Below are 19,897 nucleotides of genomic sequence, written 5' to 3'. Positions count from 1 at the left end.
GAGATTCCTAGTTGTGTCTTCAGCTAAAATCTCAGTCTGTTCATTACTGATTTCTACATTCCTTTTAACTATCATTTCAGCTATGCCATACAGACCAAGTATACACCTCTAAGGGATACAACATAACTTAGCATGCAACATCTAATCAGGTCCTCTACTAGGTACTGCTTGGTCTAAAGCAYGCTACAGAAACATAGGAACAGGCAGGGAAAAAAAAAAACAAAAACAAAAACACAAACCCACCCCCTGTCCTGCTGCACTACCAATCACATCTTCAGCTCACATTTCTGCTAGCCATAGCCTCAAGTCTAGATATGTACAATGGCTTTACTGACAGTGTGTTACCTGGGAGGCAGTTATGATTTACTATACCTTAACTGCAAAGCACTGTCTCTATGTCTAAGTGTCCTCCTCCTCCTTTAAACATTTCTAAATACAGTGACAGAAYTAATAAACTCCTCTACTTATGAGACAGAAGACACCCAATCCATCCAGTAATTCACAATATACCCATCAACAAGTGACTTAAAAGCAAAACAACTATTTTTGCTAGTTCTTTCCTCAAAAAAATCTGCATTTCCTCAAATGGTTCTGCTTGGTACAGCTGAACCTGGTAGTAAAAGCTTCCTAAACAGCCAGCTGTTACATTAGGCAGAGCTTCAGTTAGGTTTCAGCTCATCTCCACTCCATACAATGCCCGGCAAACAGGTAGCACGTTCTGTCTCTCCATGTTTGAAATTTCCCCAAGCCACTGCTAATTCTGATTAGTTCTAMCAATATCAATGCACCATCAGGCTAGCAACACTTGCTCTGCTTAACAGATTTTTGGAATTTAGTTATTTCTCTGATACACAAATACCCAGGTTCTGACYATTCAGTCCTACATACAACCCACACTTTTTTGGCTTAGAAACATGCTGTTTCTTCCATAATTTCAAACTACAGATTTGTTTAGGAAAGCAGGTAAAACATTTGTGTATTCTTAAGCGAATGTTTTGCAGAGCTCTGTTAAGTAGGTAAGGCAGACAGTGCGCTAAAAAGAGCATGCAGTCTCTGCACAACCACTCCTGCTAAATTGCCCTAAAGTAACATAATTATTTACCTATAGTGTTATGATAATAGAAAGTTGATGTCATTTTGGAAACCAAAAAAGCACAAGCAGAAAGAATTCTTGCTTTTGTAGTCACCTGCTTTATTCTCAAAGTTTTAGGTCATAATTTATAAGGGAACACACAACTGAAAAAAAACATGTGCTTCCTGGTGAAGATAGAGAGAAACAGTCTGAGAATACTGCAACCGTTTGGTGTCTGGAATTTCCAATTTGTAGCATACTATTTCATCTTCGTATTCAGTAAGGAGGTTACATAGACTCTATAGAGYGTTAGATTAGTATATTATTCTCATAAAATATCAGAATTATCCTCAAGATTCCATACACTGCTTTTTCCTACAATCTCCMAAAAAAATCTCTAGACACGTCAAAGATTAAGCTTCACAATACTCGAGAGAAAATATGAATGTTATCCTTTGAGCGCTATGCCAGCTACAAGTGACTCATTCAAGGTCACAAAGTGAAACAAATASAGAAAGAGAAATGCATATCATTCCTTAATCTTAGTCCTTTCTTCTACTTAAAACCATCTTTGTTTAAACCTATCTTCCAAAAGTGATACCAGAGTTAACAGCTATGCTGTGAAAACAGGTAGGTAGTTAAATTCTATATCAAGTGTGTTCCACCCATATAATACATTGGTTATACAAGAAAAAATTAAAATTAGAAGATGCATCACAGTGATTAGAAATAGAAAATGGAAAATGCCAAATAGAAAAAGCTTTCAGGAAATAGCTAGACATTATCAATATTTTCATGATTGTATACTTCTGATTATGTTGACATTTGGGGGGTACAAAGAGTTAAAATCTGCTGATTCCTGGTTTAATCAGCCCTAACCAATCCAAATTAAGAAAATTTTGGGAGAGCATAAAGGCAGCCCTAGGGAACTAGGCAGACAGTGATTCTGCAGGAGGGAGCAGACATACCAACTCCAGTTTACACAAGTATCAGTATGTTCTGAACTCCAAAATTATCATTTTTTAATGCATGTTTTTGCTGCTTTAAGCTTTTTCCTCAAATTGCTGAARAGGAATCCCTGGCACTGTCAAACACTCCTAGGAATGCTAAGGAAGCATGGTCAATAAACATTAACTAGGGAACCATCYTGAAGAAAATTGTGGGGTGGATCATCCTTCAACTGAAGAGAGTCTTGATGCCTCAGGTGCTCCTAGCATTAGAAAGCTGTCTTAGACCTCTCGTTTAAGTACGGTCACAGTACACCCAATATTATACTGTAGAACTGACTCCATTCAGATTGTGTTTCTAGAAGATAGGACTTTTTTTGTTTAATCAYCCAGAAAAATCACAGAAGCATGCCCCCCAAACTCCCACAGAATTCAATGCCAGCTGGGTAATTGTTGAACTTGGAAAACTTTCCACCAAATACAGAACAGATGAAGCAAGAGCATCAGAAAATACTGCACTTCTTGTAGCAGCCCTAACTTGAAGTAGTTACTTCCGAGTCCAGAGAGGAAGTGAATTTATGTATACTCAGCTTCTTGCCACTGAAATCCTTAAGAAAATATTTCTAATAAACATCAAATTACATACAGTCTGCACTGTAAGCAAAATCAATTCATTTATATAAAATAACAAAGAGCTATCATATACTACATATAAACAATATGCAGGCCCTAATCACTCAAACCCCATACCTGCCTGATAGGGAAACCTCCCTTTCTAAAAGAAATAAAAATGGTATTTTTACCCTTTATCTAAAAGTAAACTGGAATTCTACATCAATTATTTAACAGTATGTAAAACTACTAAGAGTACAAAAGTATTCATACAGCTGAAAACTATTCACTGTCACATACATAATTAGTGTGACAGTTGTGAGGAACAAATTTTCAAAGATTTCAGTGCTCCTGTGCTGCTAAAAGCAGCTGCTGCACAAGGCAAAAACATGAACCAGGATTCTCCCATCAAGTACAGCATACGCAATGCTGGATCTTCATCAACTTGTCAGCAATTTAACAAAAGGTTTTGTATTCTGTTATGACGAAAAAGATTTTTTTTTAAGATTCCGTATCTGTTTTAAAGAAAACTAAATGAGTATGCTTTGAGAAAAAAACAAAAACAGAAAAACCCCACACACTAGAGCAGAGAAAGGATAAAGGGCAAAGTCTGTCCAGCTAAAGAAGAGTTGTACTGACCCCTAAACTATCATTCTCTTTCAATTTCTCAAGTAGATAACTCAAGTCATTTACAGAAATAGACTTGAAAACAGTTCCCCCACATCCTAGAGTCAATTAGTGGTTTAGGAGAAAGCATTCTCCACTTCCTTCTGAGATTTTTTTATATATATATATATAAAATGCATGTGTGTGTGTGTGTGTGTGTGTGTGTGTGTGTGTGTGTGTGTGTGTGTGTGTGTGTGTATAAAAATATAAACAAAATTTCAAGTCTGTTTTCCTGCTTAAGTTATACAGAAACTCCCTCAACACTTATAAAGCTACAACATTGTAAACAGGCAGAAAAATACAAAGAAATGTTATGTTAATCTTACTAAGTCCTGTGGAGGTTCTAGGTACCTTAGTGTCCAAGTTTGAGTAAACTGAAGTTATTTCTCTTCCAAAATAGGACTTTAATTGCTGGTGTGTCTAGCTATTTGGAGTACTTCTGGAATACACAGTGAAATATCACAGAACCAAACAGAAGGAGCAAAACCAGTCACCAGTTGATAGCGATGCAAAAAAAAAAAAAAAAAAAATGTGTAGAGGATAAGGGAGGAACCAGACATTAACAAGATAGAGTAGCTTAGCAAAACCATTTCAAATAAATTCTTAAGTCTAAATCAAGTTAAATAGGAAATTTACTCGAAAAAAAACACAATTAAGAAGAATTCTCCTGTCTTGAGTGTTCCACAGTGCTTTCTGAAGTTGCATGTGATTCACTTTGATAGAATTCTCCTGGAGCAAGTTAACAGGTGCAACCAACCCATACAGAAAACAGTGTATTTGCATTCTCAGTGCTGTCAATTGTTAGCACTATTTTCATGGAAGCTGAGAGCATACAGCCCCCATAAATTTCCTTGGTAATTTTGCTTTCACTGTTCAACCCCTCTCCAATTACTTGATCAAATCTCAGTGAGGTATAAGTATTCAGGTAAACAGAATTACATTGACATGGTGTTAGTCAAGCTGAAGTATGCTTCGCTCTACAAATTTCCAGCACTTGCTGAGAAGGTCTCTGAAGATTCAAGAAGTATCCATTTTAATTGCTTGGAAAGATAAATGTTCACATTTTATGTTCCTATGTTCATGAATTAAATGAACAAAAAGTGAGTTTTACTCATAGAACACTCAGAACATCTCCATCATCTCATTTCAGAGGAAAAAAAATCTTGAAGATGCATTAATTTAATGTAGCACATACTAGACTGCTTTAAAATTTAAAAGCTACTTCAAGAAATTGTTTTAGAAGAACTCTTTACTAACCTCAGCTACTCTTTCCAAAAGTGGTTCCAGCCAGTGTTCATTGCATTCACAGTGACTATCCAGGAAGGTCAGTACTTTTGCCTGTGCTGCATCTGCCCCTCTGACACGGGAGCGCATCAAGCCTGAGACACGAAGAAAAAGAGTTTCAGTAGTTATGGGAGGAAAACAATCAACAGTGATGAGACACTACCACATTATAAGTTAGCCATAAATTATATTATTTTTACTCAATCAGGACAATCACAGAAGTTTTGTTCTAAAAAACAGATGCTAGCTAACAATCCAGTTAAATGACTTTAGAATAYGAAGCCAGCAAGCTTCTAAATTACTGCTCCTTAGTCCACAGGTTTCGTTCCAACTTAAGGAGGATTTAAGCATTTTTTTTTAAAACAATGATATACAAATGCAGCTGGACCTATATTTAAGACAAACATCACTTATATTGACAAGTGTTATTTACCATATATCCTGAAAATAAACACACTCATTTTGTCAGAAACATATTCACAACAGCAGATAGGCTAGTAATGTCAAAGTAGTACTAATTGAAGGATTACTATTGGGTCAATTTAAAGAAGTCCTATTTTTAATCAAGTTGCATCAGGACTGATGAAAATATCAAGCAGCTTGCCTTCTCTCCCCCCAGTTAAAAAAGTTATCAGAACAGTCTGTCCATTCTTCCCTCAACTCCTTCTAGAAATGCTGGAATCATTTCAAACCATGCTATGTTAATTCACGCCCAAGAGCCTGTTCCCCTCTTTCAACCTTTTTCCTGTTTCTCACAATTCTTTCTTTCTCTTAAAAGAAACCAACCAACCAAAAAAACCCCACAAGCCTTCCTTGCTAAGATTTAAGAGGAAACGTCTGGTAAAGCCAGAAGGTTCTCTTCCTCTGTATACATCTCCCTCAAATACATAGTTCCCCTCACAGATTCATCCTGTTTCTTTCCCTCCTTCCTTCCCTTTTAATATTTGCTCCTTGAATGACCTCAGTGGCCCATAGGGTTCCTTGCTACATTTACACACATCCAACCATGTCCTTCAAAAGCAGAAAATAGTCAACTTCCTCTCATCCCTTTGCAAGTTTCCTCCCTACTTTTCTCTGCAACTGCCCACAATTCATTGACTTTAGTGTCACTCAAAATCAAAGCCAAGGAATTACTTAATTTGTTTTCTTTCTACATCAGTTCCCTCTAAATCTGGTTTCTTCCAACCTCATTTGTTTCCATCTCTGCTACCAAATAAAACTGCAAAATATGATCCCACCAAACAGAATACAAAAAGCTTAAAAGAAAAAAAGSTAGACTCATTTGCTCAGTTTGATATTCAGCAACTAAACAACTGCTTTAGGGTCCTTGTATGATCTCGCAAACGTGAGCACTTGTCTCTTGTAGATCCGTGCTTTGGTGATGCTCTGTCTCATTACTTTATTTCACCTGTTACGCATTGGCTGTCAACCATACCTTGCTGCTCTTTGTGCTGGTTTCCCATCAACCACCTTTGTACTTATTTTGTTCCATTTTTTTCACATCAAATTATTCCTCCAGCACACTGGCTACGTTCATTCTACTTCTCCAAATGCTCTTTCCTGAATTCATTATTTGTAACATGCGTTCTTCTAGAACTTACTGTCTTGCTCCACTTCCATAAACAAACAAAAATAACACCCACTCACACCAATCAAACCTTACTTTCAAGTTCCAAGCAAAGATACAAAAATGACCACTTGGGTCACTAAGTCCCCTGTAATCACATTCAGCCATATGACAGAATGAGTCCAGAATGTTCTCCCCCAACATTTATACCAGCACCCACCACATTCTCCAAAATACTCCATTTCCCATGACTAACTCTAGTCCTACAGTTCTGAGGCCAAAAGCTACTATCACATATTTCAGAAAGCAACAGTCATTGATGTCTTAGCTCCCCACCACAGAAATCTTCCATTTATATTTCATTTTAACACACATTGCTTTCCTCTGTTGCTCATAGTAACTTGTTACATTTAGTGTCTTATGCACTCTTTCATTTCACTGATTCTCTTACGTTTTCATTTGTATGTGTTTGTAAGAYGTAAGCTTGAGCTTACACTCACTTTCTGTTTCCAAGTGTAGGCAGATGTTGAATAAGCTAGCAATTAAAATGAAGTCTTACAACATTTCCATTTTAAAGTCATCACCTGGTGGCATATATGCATATATTTAGGCAAAACTTTGTGAACAGAATAGTAGGTCCAATGAGTACAGTTTTTATCTTATTCTCACAAAACCACCAAGTGAGCTAATACTGTGCCTTCAATTTAGCAGCTATTGTTTTCTGACAAAGTGAGAGATGTCAAGCTGTACTACATTTTCAGATATACTGATGCGTATCTTGTACGCATGAATAGGTGAACTGAATTTTCATTCATGCTTAAGTACAGTCAAGAGTTAATACTTGGTTACCAAAAGAGAAAAGTCGAGAGATAAGAGAGAGAAGTTTCCACATTATCTCAATCATTAAGTGTCATGTTCATCGGTTAAACGACATCAACTTACTCAGAGCCCTGTAACCAAGGCAAGTCAGAAAAGGCCTGCTTTTCTGACAAGCCTTTGTTCACAGGTATATTTCAAACAACTTATTCAAGCACTAAGCATCCATCAGTACGTAATAACTTTAATTATGGGACAGCAAAGGCTTTGTGCATGTTACTTCTAGTTTTTGGCAACCTAATGTTTCTAGCTGTTCCCAAGACCAGTCTGGCAGCCTAGAAGATAGTGTGTCTATAAAAATAAGCAAGCACATATCTGCTAATTCAGTCAGCTATTTCAACTGCCAGCTCTCAGTTTATTTTAAACAGCTGTAGAACAACAGTTGTGTATATCTAATATGCTAAGCTCCATGGTCAGGAAGCTGCTGACTGAAGGGCTCAGAGATATGAGACAGTAACTCACAAAGCAAAAAAGRCAAAGAAGAGTAAGGCAAGTTTATTACACGATACTCCGGCTTTAGCAGAACTGGAATACTTTGTTCCTGCCCTCCTAGCTGCTCCAACCCTGTCAAGTCTGTCAAATTGTTTGCCGGGCTGTTTGCCAACTGCATCATTAAAATGATCCCCACTAAGGATAGCATAAAAAAGAGGGTTATTTTTCAGTTTGATCGTATGACATTCATTTACGGTGAAAACCTACATACAATTGGAGTAGCATAACAGAGGATTCAGCAAAGTACAGTGACAGAATGGAGGGACTGAAGGTGAGAGGGATTTTCAAGTTGGTTTCTCTGTGACAGGCAGCAATATACAATGAACAAGCAATAAGCCTAAATTAATCAACATAGCTGTTTTATTCACAAATATGTAATATTTTTCTTCCATTCCACTAGTAAGCTGATTTCTAGAGTGTAAATCTCCTCTGAGCAATGCAATGTTCTTTTAAAAGAATTAATCAAATTCAACAGATAAGGTAGTGCAGTGGAATTCATACCTTCCTTCCTCCAACCAAATTAAGCCTACCTTCTCGGCGATCATTTCGAAGAACCCGCACTTTTTCAATTTTTCCCAAGAGAGCACCATCCTCAGCTTAAAAAGAAAAACAAACAAACAAAAAAACCCCACAAACTTTGAGACCTAGTTTGATATCCACTGTAAAGCATAAGAGTGGCTGTCTTCAATACAGGGAAAAAAACAATAGGGAAAGTGCTTACGGTTGCAAATAATTTAAAGATACTTAAAAAACGCCCTCTTATCTCACCATAAAGACAAAAGTTAGCATACTAAGATTACTACCCTCATTATTTAAAGCTACTTCTACACAAACTATTTTTATTTAAGCTTATTCTCTATGCTTACTTTAGACTGTTACATTGTGTAAAATAACTTCTATGGGATTTAACTATAAACAACTGTTTTATCTGAATGACAAAGACTTGCGCTCTACTGACATTAAGGCTTAAACATATATCAACCTCACTATAAATAGCAATGAAAATGTAGGCATTAACTCCTTAGAAAGCGATCCTTGAGTCCATTTCAACTGTTGAAGTTAAGTACAAGAATAGCACAGTACTATTAAAAGCACAAAAACAACAAAATAAATCAAGGGTGGTGGTGATCTGTTGTTTCCAAAAGGTAGACAGATTAGTATTCATTCAAAGCAGTGCTACAAAATATTTGGTGCAAGTATTAGGAGTTTCATTTATTTATTTATTTTTACATCAGAGAACATGCTATGGAAAGGTTGCTCTCACCTTACGCTCTGCTTCTGCAGCTAGTAGTAACTAATAGAATATACCTCAAATGTTATCAGCTCTTCACACTTCCACAATGACAAATTCAGAAGCAATAAAACCAGATTTTAGCCCTGTCCTATCAAACTGCGATTCATGTGACCACTTCTCCACTAAGTCATCTACTAGTGTCTACAGAAATTCTTCCAGTGGGGAGATTTAAAAAAGCAAGCAAATGAACAGCCAACCCCCCCCCCCCCACACACACACACACACATTTGGGTCCTGTGAAAGGACTTACGATCATTACTGTAGTCATCCACCAGTATGATTTCCTTAATAAGATGTGATGGACTTTTTTTAAGGACACTGAAACAAACAGAAAAGCCATTCACTATTAAGTGGTGTTCATTTTCCATAACAATGTCATAAGAACAGATATGTTTTGTTAAGTCACAGTTTGATCTAGTCCAGTATCATATCTTCAACACCAGCTACTGCTTTATTCTTAAGTAGTGTGTAATAAAAGTGACAGGTAAAATTATTTCCCATCTCCACAAAACTCTTCCAGCCTCCAGAAATCAGTASATTAGAAAATTTGTAAAATGGCAGTTTTATGGAAGTTTTATGGAGACCTTTAAGTTTAATAACCAATAAGAATCCATCTTCTGTAAATTTTTCAATTCTCATCTTGAAACTCTACACTTCCAAACATCTTATAGTAACTGGTTCCATCCTTTTTCATGCATTTGCAGCCAAGAGGAAGGTGGATTTTTTTTGTTTGTTCGTCTTTTAATAATTTCAGAATTTAAGAACTGGAGACAATGTAAATAGTGCAGAAAAACTTTATGGACTGTTACTTGTCTCCCTTGTCATAAGCTATTATCTGACACAAACGAATGGCCTTTAGGGCAATCAAGGTCTTTTAGATATACCTGACAACAGTTCGAAGTAAAGCAGATCTTGCCTCATTGTGAAATGTGATCACCACACTAGTGGTTGGCAAATCTATCCGCCATTGTTTCCGTTGACACCTAAAAGAAAAACACTGTTATTTAAACATAATATTTACACCCAAGTCTCAGCAGACAGCCTTCATCATGAAGCTGTTATCTATTAAATTGGTGCATACCCTACATCTGCTTAGGAAGTCTTGAGATGTCTTGGTCTCATCTGAGACCAGAATCATCTCCTCTGTCAGTTTTGGGAGGTGCCTTGGTGCACAATAGACTGAAGAAGTCAGCGCCAGACATGGGTAAGTTCAGCAAAGTCCCAGGACTATCATCACTGCAGTACACTATATACTTTCCATGCAATTCTGTATGAAAGAGCACTTGTTTTACAGTAAAGCCATTTACTAAGTCTAAGTAAAGGAGCACATTTAATAAGAACCATGGGTTCACAGGCTGCCTCAAGTCTCCTCTTTAGAATGGCATGTTTCTGCCTTTCTTTCCATTTTTAARGATACTGTAGCATCCTGGTCTTGCTCATAAAATAGTCACAGCTAGTTTTTTTTTTTCAAATTCTGATTTTAAAAAAATTCTATTTGTGAGACGTTTGAGTCAACTAAACCAAGTCCATCCAAATTATAATGATAATGGAATTCCATCTAAGTCAACTCCTTTTTCATTCTCTCTCATAGTCCAAGATTAATATACAAGCATTAAAAAAATCCAGAATAATTGAACTCATGCAGGGCTACATAAAATTAAGCTGCTTAAACACATCAACAAAAATACCTAAAAAAACACCATTAATAGTTGTACCAAAAACTAACGGAAGTAGAAAGCATTGCACATTGAGCTCATGCTGAAAACATCACAGTCTGATAGGTCAAGATAAGGACCCTTGTTCTTGTAGGAATGAACACTGGTCTAACGTATTGCTGTAATTTCTTTAGATCCCCTTTAATTAATATCAGGGGTAGAGTTCCAGCAGGCCTAGATGTCTGCAGAATGGACAAACCTGGCTAGCTTAGCATATACCTACAGCAAATTCAGCAAATAATTCTGATAATACTCCACAGAATACTTAAACTAACTATTAAGGAAAGAGGAGGAGTATTACATTCCTAGTAAGTTTTAAAACAAATCATCTGCCTATATAAAAGGCCTCTCCGCATCTGACAGCGGAATCTGACGTGCATCATAAACACCACCAGATACAACTCCATGCAACAGAAGAGCGAGCAGCAGCGTGCTTCTTCCCCTTGCCCACATTCCCAGGTGTTTTCAGAAAAGCACATCCGTAATGTCACACAAATACTAGTGCTTGCAGTGAAACAAAACATTGTGTAGCTGTGATCTCACTCACTCTGAAAAAAAAAAACCAAAAAAAAACTAACTAAAAAAAACCATGCCAACTCTGCAACGCTCTGTCTCAGGTTAGCAAGGCCGTATCTAGCTTTGTTTCTCAAATGGTGGGTGTTTGAGAGATACCAAAGATGGCTTTGTCACTAGCATCCAGTATTGAAGTAAACCACCACATGTCTTTATGCATTCCTGGAAAGCAAAGAATTAGACTCTTCTATTGCAAACTTCTGGGAATACATTTAAATAACTGTAAGAAATTGAGCTACTATGATATACCAATGCCTACAATATGAAAAAGGTATCCTTTTCCCTGCTAACCTACAAATTGTTTTGACAGGTGAGCTTACTATGTATCTAATTATCACATGAAGCACTTGCATAGATCAATCAGCTTGGTTTAAACTCCTCAAACTTGAGCATCTGTCTGTGAAGTTCCAGCAGCAAAAAACATCGTATCTGCCTTAAATAACAAATTTGAAAATCTGAATCTGTGCACATACTAGAAGCTCTAGAAGCATACTACAAATACGTAACATTGAAATAGAAGTCCATTAAATTTTATGTCAAATGTCACATTCAATAATCCAAGGTTGCCCCAAAAGATTACATATTATAGCATTACAACAATTATTCAAAGACTGTATCAATCCATTTTAAGTAAGGTAAGGTCATGAAAGTGAGTAAATTTTGTTCGAGTCCACTGCCAGTAAGTCATGATGTTAGATTAGATGCATTGGAGGGAGGGGGGTAGTTAAAATAAGTGCTCTCTTCTGTGAAGAGATCACAAGTGCCGGAGTACATCTTAAGGAGGAATTACATCAGGCAATTAAGTCTTATTTTTAAGAAAAAATAAGAGGAAAACACTACTGCAAATTCCTGACTGAGAAATCAAGATTTCTAGACTTCCAAATAGCAAGAATGTAACCATAAGAAAGTTTTCCACTGTATATTTTAAAGGTGACTGATTTATATTAGAATTAGCTCTTCAAAAATCTGTGTTTTGATTGATTCAATTGTAGTACTCTTCCTATTCTGCTATGACAATAATAAATGCTATAGCTAAAAGTAAACAAATCAAAGCAACAATGTCATCACTTTTGGCATGTAGACTAGACCTTTTCCTCARGTTACAGCACTAAATTTTACAAGTAGAAAATATATTTTGACAAAAACACTCTCAATAAATTGCTTCTAAACAGTCTAGATAATTTCACCAATTAAAAGTTATTATGCAGTTATTTTAAAATCAATTTGATTTCTTTACACATGAATTCATAAAAGCTGCTTAAGCAAGAAAGTGTCGCCTCATCCAGATTTTTTTAAAGAAAAAAAATACTCTCTCCTGTGGAGCTGCTAGTTTCATCCTAGTTACCTCTAATTTTACTGAAAACAACAACATGCACCGAAGTGACACGTGCTCAGATCTGCAGCATTCTTCCCATAGCTATTGCCCTTTCTATTAAATAGTTCTCACACAAATATCTCATGCGACTTTTTCAACTTTTGCAATGACTGTCCTTGTCTAAAACAGAAAGAAACTAACTTTTACGGGACCATTTACAGACTGATAGGCAGTTAAATCTCCTCTATGACAAAGTCTAAGTAATATGCACAGCATAGGTGCAGCCTTCTTCCAGGAAAGCCTCTCTGCTAATTGCAGGGTTGTTCTAAGTCCATTTAGTGAAAAATATCAAGCAGATATCAGCATATCACCACAACACTGAAACAGTTAAAACAAATCACTGTAATTTGTCTCCTGTCATCTCTCAATGTTCATCTCAAAGGAAAGCATTTATCTATGTTAGACCCATCCAGAAGATGCTGAATATTCACAGAATTTACAAATTCAGAGATTAAAATTCAGAATACTCTAATCTTAGAATTTACAAAAAGTTGGTAGCTGAGCTTTGCTCTTACTGAAAAGGAATATCTCATCTAAAAACAGTAAATGGATTTCCTGTGCAAAATAATGCATGTGATGAAGACAACTCAAAAGCCTTATAAAACTGTTCAGTATTCTGTAGGCAGCATCATGCTTTTCAGTGTTTTCACAGCAAAAAATGAAACACTGGATTCTTCTTCCTTCACAGTCCAATTAATGCTCAGTTACATAAGACTTCCTTTACTTTATCTACAACACAACCTGCTTAAAGGAATCAAAAAAGATGCTATTATACATGGGATTTAAAATGACATGTTGAATGTCTGAATTTTTATACAAGTCTTTTGTAAAGCTCTGTAATCAAGTATGACATAGAAGAGAAAAAAAGCACCTTCCTTATCTCCCTCTGGTGTCTCCTCCAGGCACTCCTACCTCTAAAGCTGTGGAAGTGCATTCATCCTGACTGCAGTAATATTTACGCACATTAACTATGTGCTGTTGGCTAGTTCTGCGCTTTGAGAATGAATGCCTAATTTTAAAAAGTTGCAAACTAATTTCCTTTAATTAAATTATTGATGTCATGAGCAATTAATGTTTTAATATTAATCAATTCTCCTTAAACAAGACTAAAACAAGTCATTTAAACTGTTTTTAATAAAACAGTCTTCTCTAATAAAAATCAAGTAATTTTCTTGCTCTGAAGCATAGTGTTTTCTGAATTTGTGCAAGTAAAAGTTTTCAGTGTTTGAAGTTTAAACCTGTCCCACGTTCTTCAGGCATGCATGAACAAACTCCYTTCAGGTCTAGGTGTTGGGAGACTCCACACACTTTGAAAAATTGAATAGCAGAACGGTAGAGATGGGAAGGGAACTCTGGAGATCAGCTAGTCTAAAGTCTGTACTCAAGCAGGGGCAGCTAGAGCAGGTTGTCCAGAAATTTTTGAATTATCACCTCAGATGGAGGCTATACTACCTCCCTGGCAACCTGCTCCAGTGCTCAATCACCCTCACAGCAAGAAAACCTTTTTATTTTGCTTAAACGGAATTTCCTGTATTTCCGTTTGTGGCTCGTTGCCTCTCGACAGCTTTACTGCAGGAATATTAATCGAAGTTGTGCTGGCTGARGTGTCAATCAACAGAGCATAGCTAATACAAAAACCCAGTTACGAACGTGGGGAAAAAAAACATCAAACAAACAGCAACAAAGACCATCTTACTCAGCAACAGTTTGGATACAGAACATACACCAATGAAAGTCATAGAAACAGAAGAATCTTAACAAGATCCAGAGTTTTTTACCCTACTGTTTAAGAATCACACCACAGTTCACTATTTGTATCATATGGAAAGCTGAAAAGCTCCTGCTCTAGAAAAAACACCTGCTGCTCATAAGCCCTAAATCTAAAAAATGGCTAATCAAAGTCAAACACAGCTCAGTTTGGTACTTACTGATCATGCCTAGTGTCAGGAATGTTTCGGTCCATTCGCAGTTTGTCACTTTCTACTTGATTGAACTTATTACGGGCATACGGATCCTGACCAGATCGCACCATGGTAGCGCTAACATACGCATCTTGATCAAAGTCTTGCCATCGAACTTTCCCTAAAATGGAAAAACAAGATTTAATCTTTGCAATTTAAAGAACAGAATTCAGCAATTCAGATTAACTACTGAATCACTTGGTCTTGGTTTTGCAAGTACTCAAGCCTCAACAATATCATGAGGAGCACATCACACTCACTTCTGTACATTAACTTGCTCTAGAACACCTTGCAAATTAATGTGAAATTAAACAGTTTTATAGATATCTGCTTATTCAAGTGTAATCACTAGACCATGCTTCATCTCAGCTAAAGTTTTTTCACCCAAACTTCCACAACTTCTGTTTAAAAACCCCTTTGTGTATCCATACACATTAAGGTGATAGATGATCTGGCTACAGTTTTACCCAAGATGCATTTATTTCTAGAGATTCAGTTTAGACTTCAAAGACATTACAATTAATTTACGACTGTCTCATAACAGAAGTAAAATGCAACTATCTATAATTTAATCTAACCTACCTGAGGAATAGGTCTTTTAGAAGTATAAGACATCATTCTGGAAAATGAACAAAACCCCAGTATCTTATATAGGCTGAGCAGTAGCTCTCCAATATGAATCATGTGATATACTGCAATCCTCTTTACATTCAAAAGAAATTCACAAATTAATTTCTCTAAGTAGCAGCATTTTATTATGTAACCAATAGTAACACTTGAATTGGTATTCCTAAAATTGAAAGAAAAATTAACACCCATCCTCCAGGAACAGAGTTTCAGAACATTCACCATCTCTGGCTATAAAAACCAAAGTACGATACTTAGCAAGCATCTTAAAATCGCCTGTCCTTTCCTCTAAAGGAACACTAGTGACAACCAATCCTACATTACCTACAGCAAATTTATACCCACTATAACTAAGAATTAGAGCTCTAATTTTGATATAGACATTTAACTTGGGTATGTGTAAGGATCTGCTGTGACCATTTTTTGGTAAACAGAACATTGTTGGCATAAGGAAAGAACAGGTATAAAACTAGAATTGTCTTTGGTGTCACTGTTTATTACAGACTGCAGAGGACTTTATATTTACTGTTTTTCCTAATTAACACAAAACTTCCAAGGTACTTTTAATTAAGTTCAGTGAGTGCAAGACTGCAGAGATGTCACTCCTTTTGAGCTAAGCTTTTAGACAAACACTATACTTTAGGCATAYGCTGCTGCTATGCACAGAAGGAATACAGTTTTAAGAGCTATTAATGAGCTAGAGGCTGCTCAGACATTTCATGCATGCCTTTGCTCCTTCTCCCAACACACACAGTATGAAAACTAAGGCGGGTTTCATTTAAAGCTTCCTAGGCATGAGCAACATCCCATTTAGTGTGTGTGAACTTCTGCTAGAAGACTCCAATATTGAGAAAAAAAATTTTCCTTAAAAAATAGACTGGATTGCCTGCTGTTTACCAAGACATATCATTGAGCTGATTCAATATTCTCCGCAATCTCAGAATAGTCTGAGGTGCTAACCTACAAGAGCAACTTGGACCCAAGGTGTAAATTGCTTACACTTCAGACAGCAGCAGCAGGTTAAAAAAAATAAAAGAAAAAAGAAACCTCCTGAATCCAATTTCAGCTGCAGAATAGATTAGTGACCATGTTTTTGAATTACTGGTTTAAGAGCTAGCCAACCAATTTTTATTGCGTATACATTGCTACAAAAGAATTACCTTTCTAGAAAAGTTCACACAAACACATGCACGCAGAAACCAGAATGAGAGTTAAAYAACAGACTACAGAACATTGATTAGCTATCTGAAGCAGTCCTGAGGGGAACCTACAGAAAAATAATTGGATGGAAAAATAGATTTTTTCAAATCCTTTACAAAGAAAACTCTAGCTGTTATCGTTAGCCTTTCGACTATTTCCATGAACCTACTCTTTGAAGACAAGTTTACACTTTAGCAAGCTAACACACTCAAAATAGCCTAATACAGAACTGCTTACAAAAATATACCCCTACTCTTAGCTGCAAAGCTATTCAAATGCAGAGTGGCTTGATTCAGGAAACTGGAAGAGATTGTGTAGATCACAGTACCTGCCTCATATAACACAGTTCCCCAATATTTTTGCAACCTCCTCAGTAACTACCTGTGTATTACCACCTTTATTTCCAATTTACAATACAGCTTCAATCTCTAACCCATATTTACTWTTTTTGAAAATATAACACATCACATCACTGCTTTTCTGGTCTAAAAATAAAGATGATTTTAGCATATTACTCAATGTTACAATGCATTCATTATGAGCTATACTTCAATTGCATTTATACAGAACTTTTTTTTTGCCTTTCAGACAGCACTACCTCCAATTTTCAGTGGATTCTAACCACTCCTGCACTGCCACCCTCACCGGCTCCTCCAGCGGAGAGGGGAGCTGTAACACATTACAGCCGGAGGCTGTCACACAGGTGGCGAGGGTGACAGCCTCAGGGTGTCCAAGGGTTCTTCCTGAACAGACTATGTTCTTTACTAACTCAAGTATGCAGCATGGGCTGACCACGTGACTACAAGCCGTAACAATTCAAGCAAACCACTGCAAAAAGCTAAGAATATTTCCTAGCCTATTTTTGTAGAAAGGCTTCCATTTTTGACAATTCAAAAATTAATTTATAAAGATAAAAGTTGACTAATAAATAATTTTCCAATAGCAGGTATGGTTTCTGTCATATGCTTCCCAGGATACAGGCACAAGAGCATATTCAGTTACAATTTCTTCTGGAGAGTYAGCTGGCTGCCTGGTTTCCCAAGTTTCAGTAAGTTTGCAGGGTAGAACGAATATCATAAGATGCAAATACATTACTTAAGATAGTCATTTCAATTTGAAGTTATAAGCTTAATTTAGGTTTATGTCACCTATATAGGGATCTAAACTTACAATAAGTTAATATTTAAAACTCAACATTAGATGCACTGTAGGGTTTGCCACCAGAATCAAATGAAGCCCTCCCTCAAAAAAAAAAAGTGCTGAAGTGCTAAAATTGCTTTTGACAAGTGCCTGTGTTACAGGTGCAGAAGTGTTCTTCATTTTCAGGTTAGTCACTAGTTTGACCATTTTAACCTTGAGAATCTGAGCAGAAATAAGAAAAAAGCCCAGGAAAGTTTTTTGGTTTTGTCCACATACAGAAGCAGATATTTCCCAAATCTAATTTTAGTTTTTGAAACTAACGGCAGTCAGCAGAAACAATTCACTGTAATTTTTGTACTAATCTGGTCAATTTTAAGCAGGCTGCGTATTTTGATTTTTTGTTCTGTACCTTTAAGTAGTCATAGTTGTTTTTTTAAATGCCAGCATTATATTTTTACTGTATGCCAGTTTCAATTCAAGAGGAGTTTGATAAGATTCATTAAAAACATACCATTCACTTTTTTCCAAGATTTTAAAACGAGAAAATGCAAAAATAGTCCAAGAAGAGTAAAACAAATTTGAGGGAAAAAAGAAACAAAACAGGTATTTGGGCAAAATTTACTTATGTCCTATAGGTTATTAATGTGTTTAAGACAAGTAATTTGGTTTCAGAAGACAGGAAGTAGGCAAAGCCTGGCTCTGGTTCCAGCAGAAAATCCTGTGAATTGCGCGGAAGGGGATGGAGAAAGAACAACATCAGTAAAAGCAGCTGTTCAAAGTGAGATGGAAGAGAAAAAGCGTATCAGATAAATCCACACTCAACCAAACAGCAGTCAGAGAAGGGATGGATGGATACACAGTTTCCCCAGAACTTGCATGCCATCTCACTGACCAAGTACAGTTTAAAAGCAGGAGGATACACTAAATAAATATGATTATTTTGAACTACAGACATTAAAAGATTCTAGAGCCTTAATAACTCACAAAAGACTGACCTCTGCAGTATATTAAAAGTCAAATGACAGCATATATAGTTTAATATAGAGAGAGTTAAAATAAAGCAGTAGTTTATCTTTAAAATGGCTTTGTATAAAGATTGTATACAATTCCTTGCATTCTGGTTCTGAAGATGTTATACTGCGTAAGAGGCTGAAACCTAACCTGCAGGTCTTCTAACCTCAATGGAAAACCAAGAAAGGATTTTTGAAACAAAAGGCAAAAGCACCCTCCTGAAGTTTAGTAACTATGCTTTAAAGTGGTGCACAAAGTACCTGCAGAAATATGAATTCAAAGTTCCATTGCCATGAGAATTCAAAAGTTTGCTTATACAAACCAGAATCAGAACAGCAGTTTAAGAGTGCATAATTCTCTGTTGCCTCTGACATTTGATTAGAGGCCACACACTCTTATGCAGTAATATGACAATTCTCATACCTATTAAATCAAATCATAAAGATAACTGATTAATGCACAAAAGAAACCCCAAACTTGTTATACTTGACATTTAATCTTACTTCTAGCTTCAACCCTTCCAGCTTCTGATCTCTCCCTGTCCACCTATGACCTTCCTATCTCTTCCAGTATAGCTTCTTAGAAAGGAAGATCGTATTTAGAAGAAGCATACAGGGTTTGGCCCAGAATACCTAAGACTTTAAAGAAAGAGGGAATACTACCTAGACACATGAGATTATAAATATATTAAATATTCCCCTTGTTACTCGGATTGCAGGTTAGCTAGAGACTCCTGTTAAAGWAAAATACTTGGAAAGACCTGCCAGAAACCTGGTTAGGAATCCAAGACTCTTTTCTTAGCATTTATTTCCAAAGTCACCCACAAAGTACAAATTTTGCTCAAAAGCAGGCATACACGACCAGTCTTGTTTCCCCTCTCCAGAATACAAAGATATGACAGGTCAAAGGCTAAAGGAAAAAAGCTATGAATTTCCAACAGCTTATGCTGTATCAGGACTCTAAGACTGAGAAACAAAAGTCATACCTAACAATTTATTAGGCATGGAACGACACAGCTGCTTATAGGAGACTTATCTGGGTTAGCTCTTTCCACAAGACTCCAAACTTTTCCACACACTTGGCTAAAACACAAATTTAAGTCAAGTATTAGGGTTAATAGTAGAAGAATAAACCACATTGAGGCCATCTGAACAGAAGTTCTTTTCTTTGTGCAATAAACTTACTTCCTGGATGTGGTATAAAATACTCAAAACCATTTATTTTTGCATTCCTTGGTGTGTCGATTCTAGCTATATATTAAATCTCACTGACATGAAGTTTCTAGCAATAAAAGAAGTTTTATGGAGGCAAGTCCCATGAGATGAAAGTTCTGCAACATTTAGTTTTCCTACCTCATCTTCAAGGTATGTATCTATTTCATTCAAAGGATAAAAAAAGAAAGGGGGAAAAAAAAAAGTAATTTCCACTGTTTGCCTGTCTGTGACAAACACTAAGCAAAATGAAAAATGAAGGCACACCATCTGC

At 36.4% G+C, this 19,897-nt stretch overlaps 1 protein-coding gene across 1 annotated transcript in view; it reads right to left on the bottom strand.

The window, feature by feature from the left end:
- Positions 1–19,897, bottom strand: part of GALNT2 (polypeptide N-acetylgalactosaminyltransferase 2) — a 101,912-nt gene that overhangs the window by 26,910 nt on the left and 55,105 nt on the right. Inside the window, exons 3-7 of the mRNA XM_085315493.1 lie at positions 14,402–14,555; positions 9,695–9,793; positions 9,061–9,128; positions 8,047–8,112; positions 4,555–4,676 (exon numbers count right to left, since the gene is read on the bottom strand). Of these exons, the coding sequence (XP_085171619.1) occupies positions 4,555–4,676; positions 8,047–8,112; positions 9,061–9,128; positions 9,695–9,793; positions 14,402–14,555 (509 nt within the window). The remainder of the gene's footprint in view (positions 1–4,554; positions 4,677–8,046; positions 8,113–9,060; positions 9,129–9,694; positions 9,794–14,401; positions 14,556–19,897) is intronic.

The sequence above is a fragment of the Rhea americana genome, unplaced genomic scaffold, assembly GCF_003343005.1.
Source record: "Rhea americana isolate MKP2758 unplaced genomic scaffold, rheAme1 scaffold_43, whole genome shotgun sequence".
Classification (NCBI taxonomy): Eukaryota; Metazoa; Chordata; class Aves; order Rheiformes; family Rheidae; genus Rhea; species Rhea americana.
The sequence above is the reverse complement of the archived record's forward strand: the minus strand, read 5'-3'. Positions and strand labels throughout refer to the sequence as shown.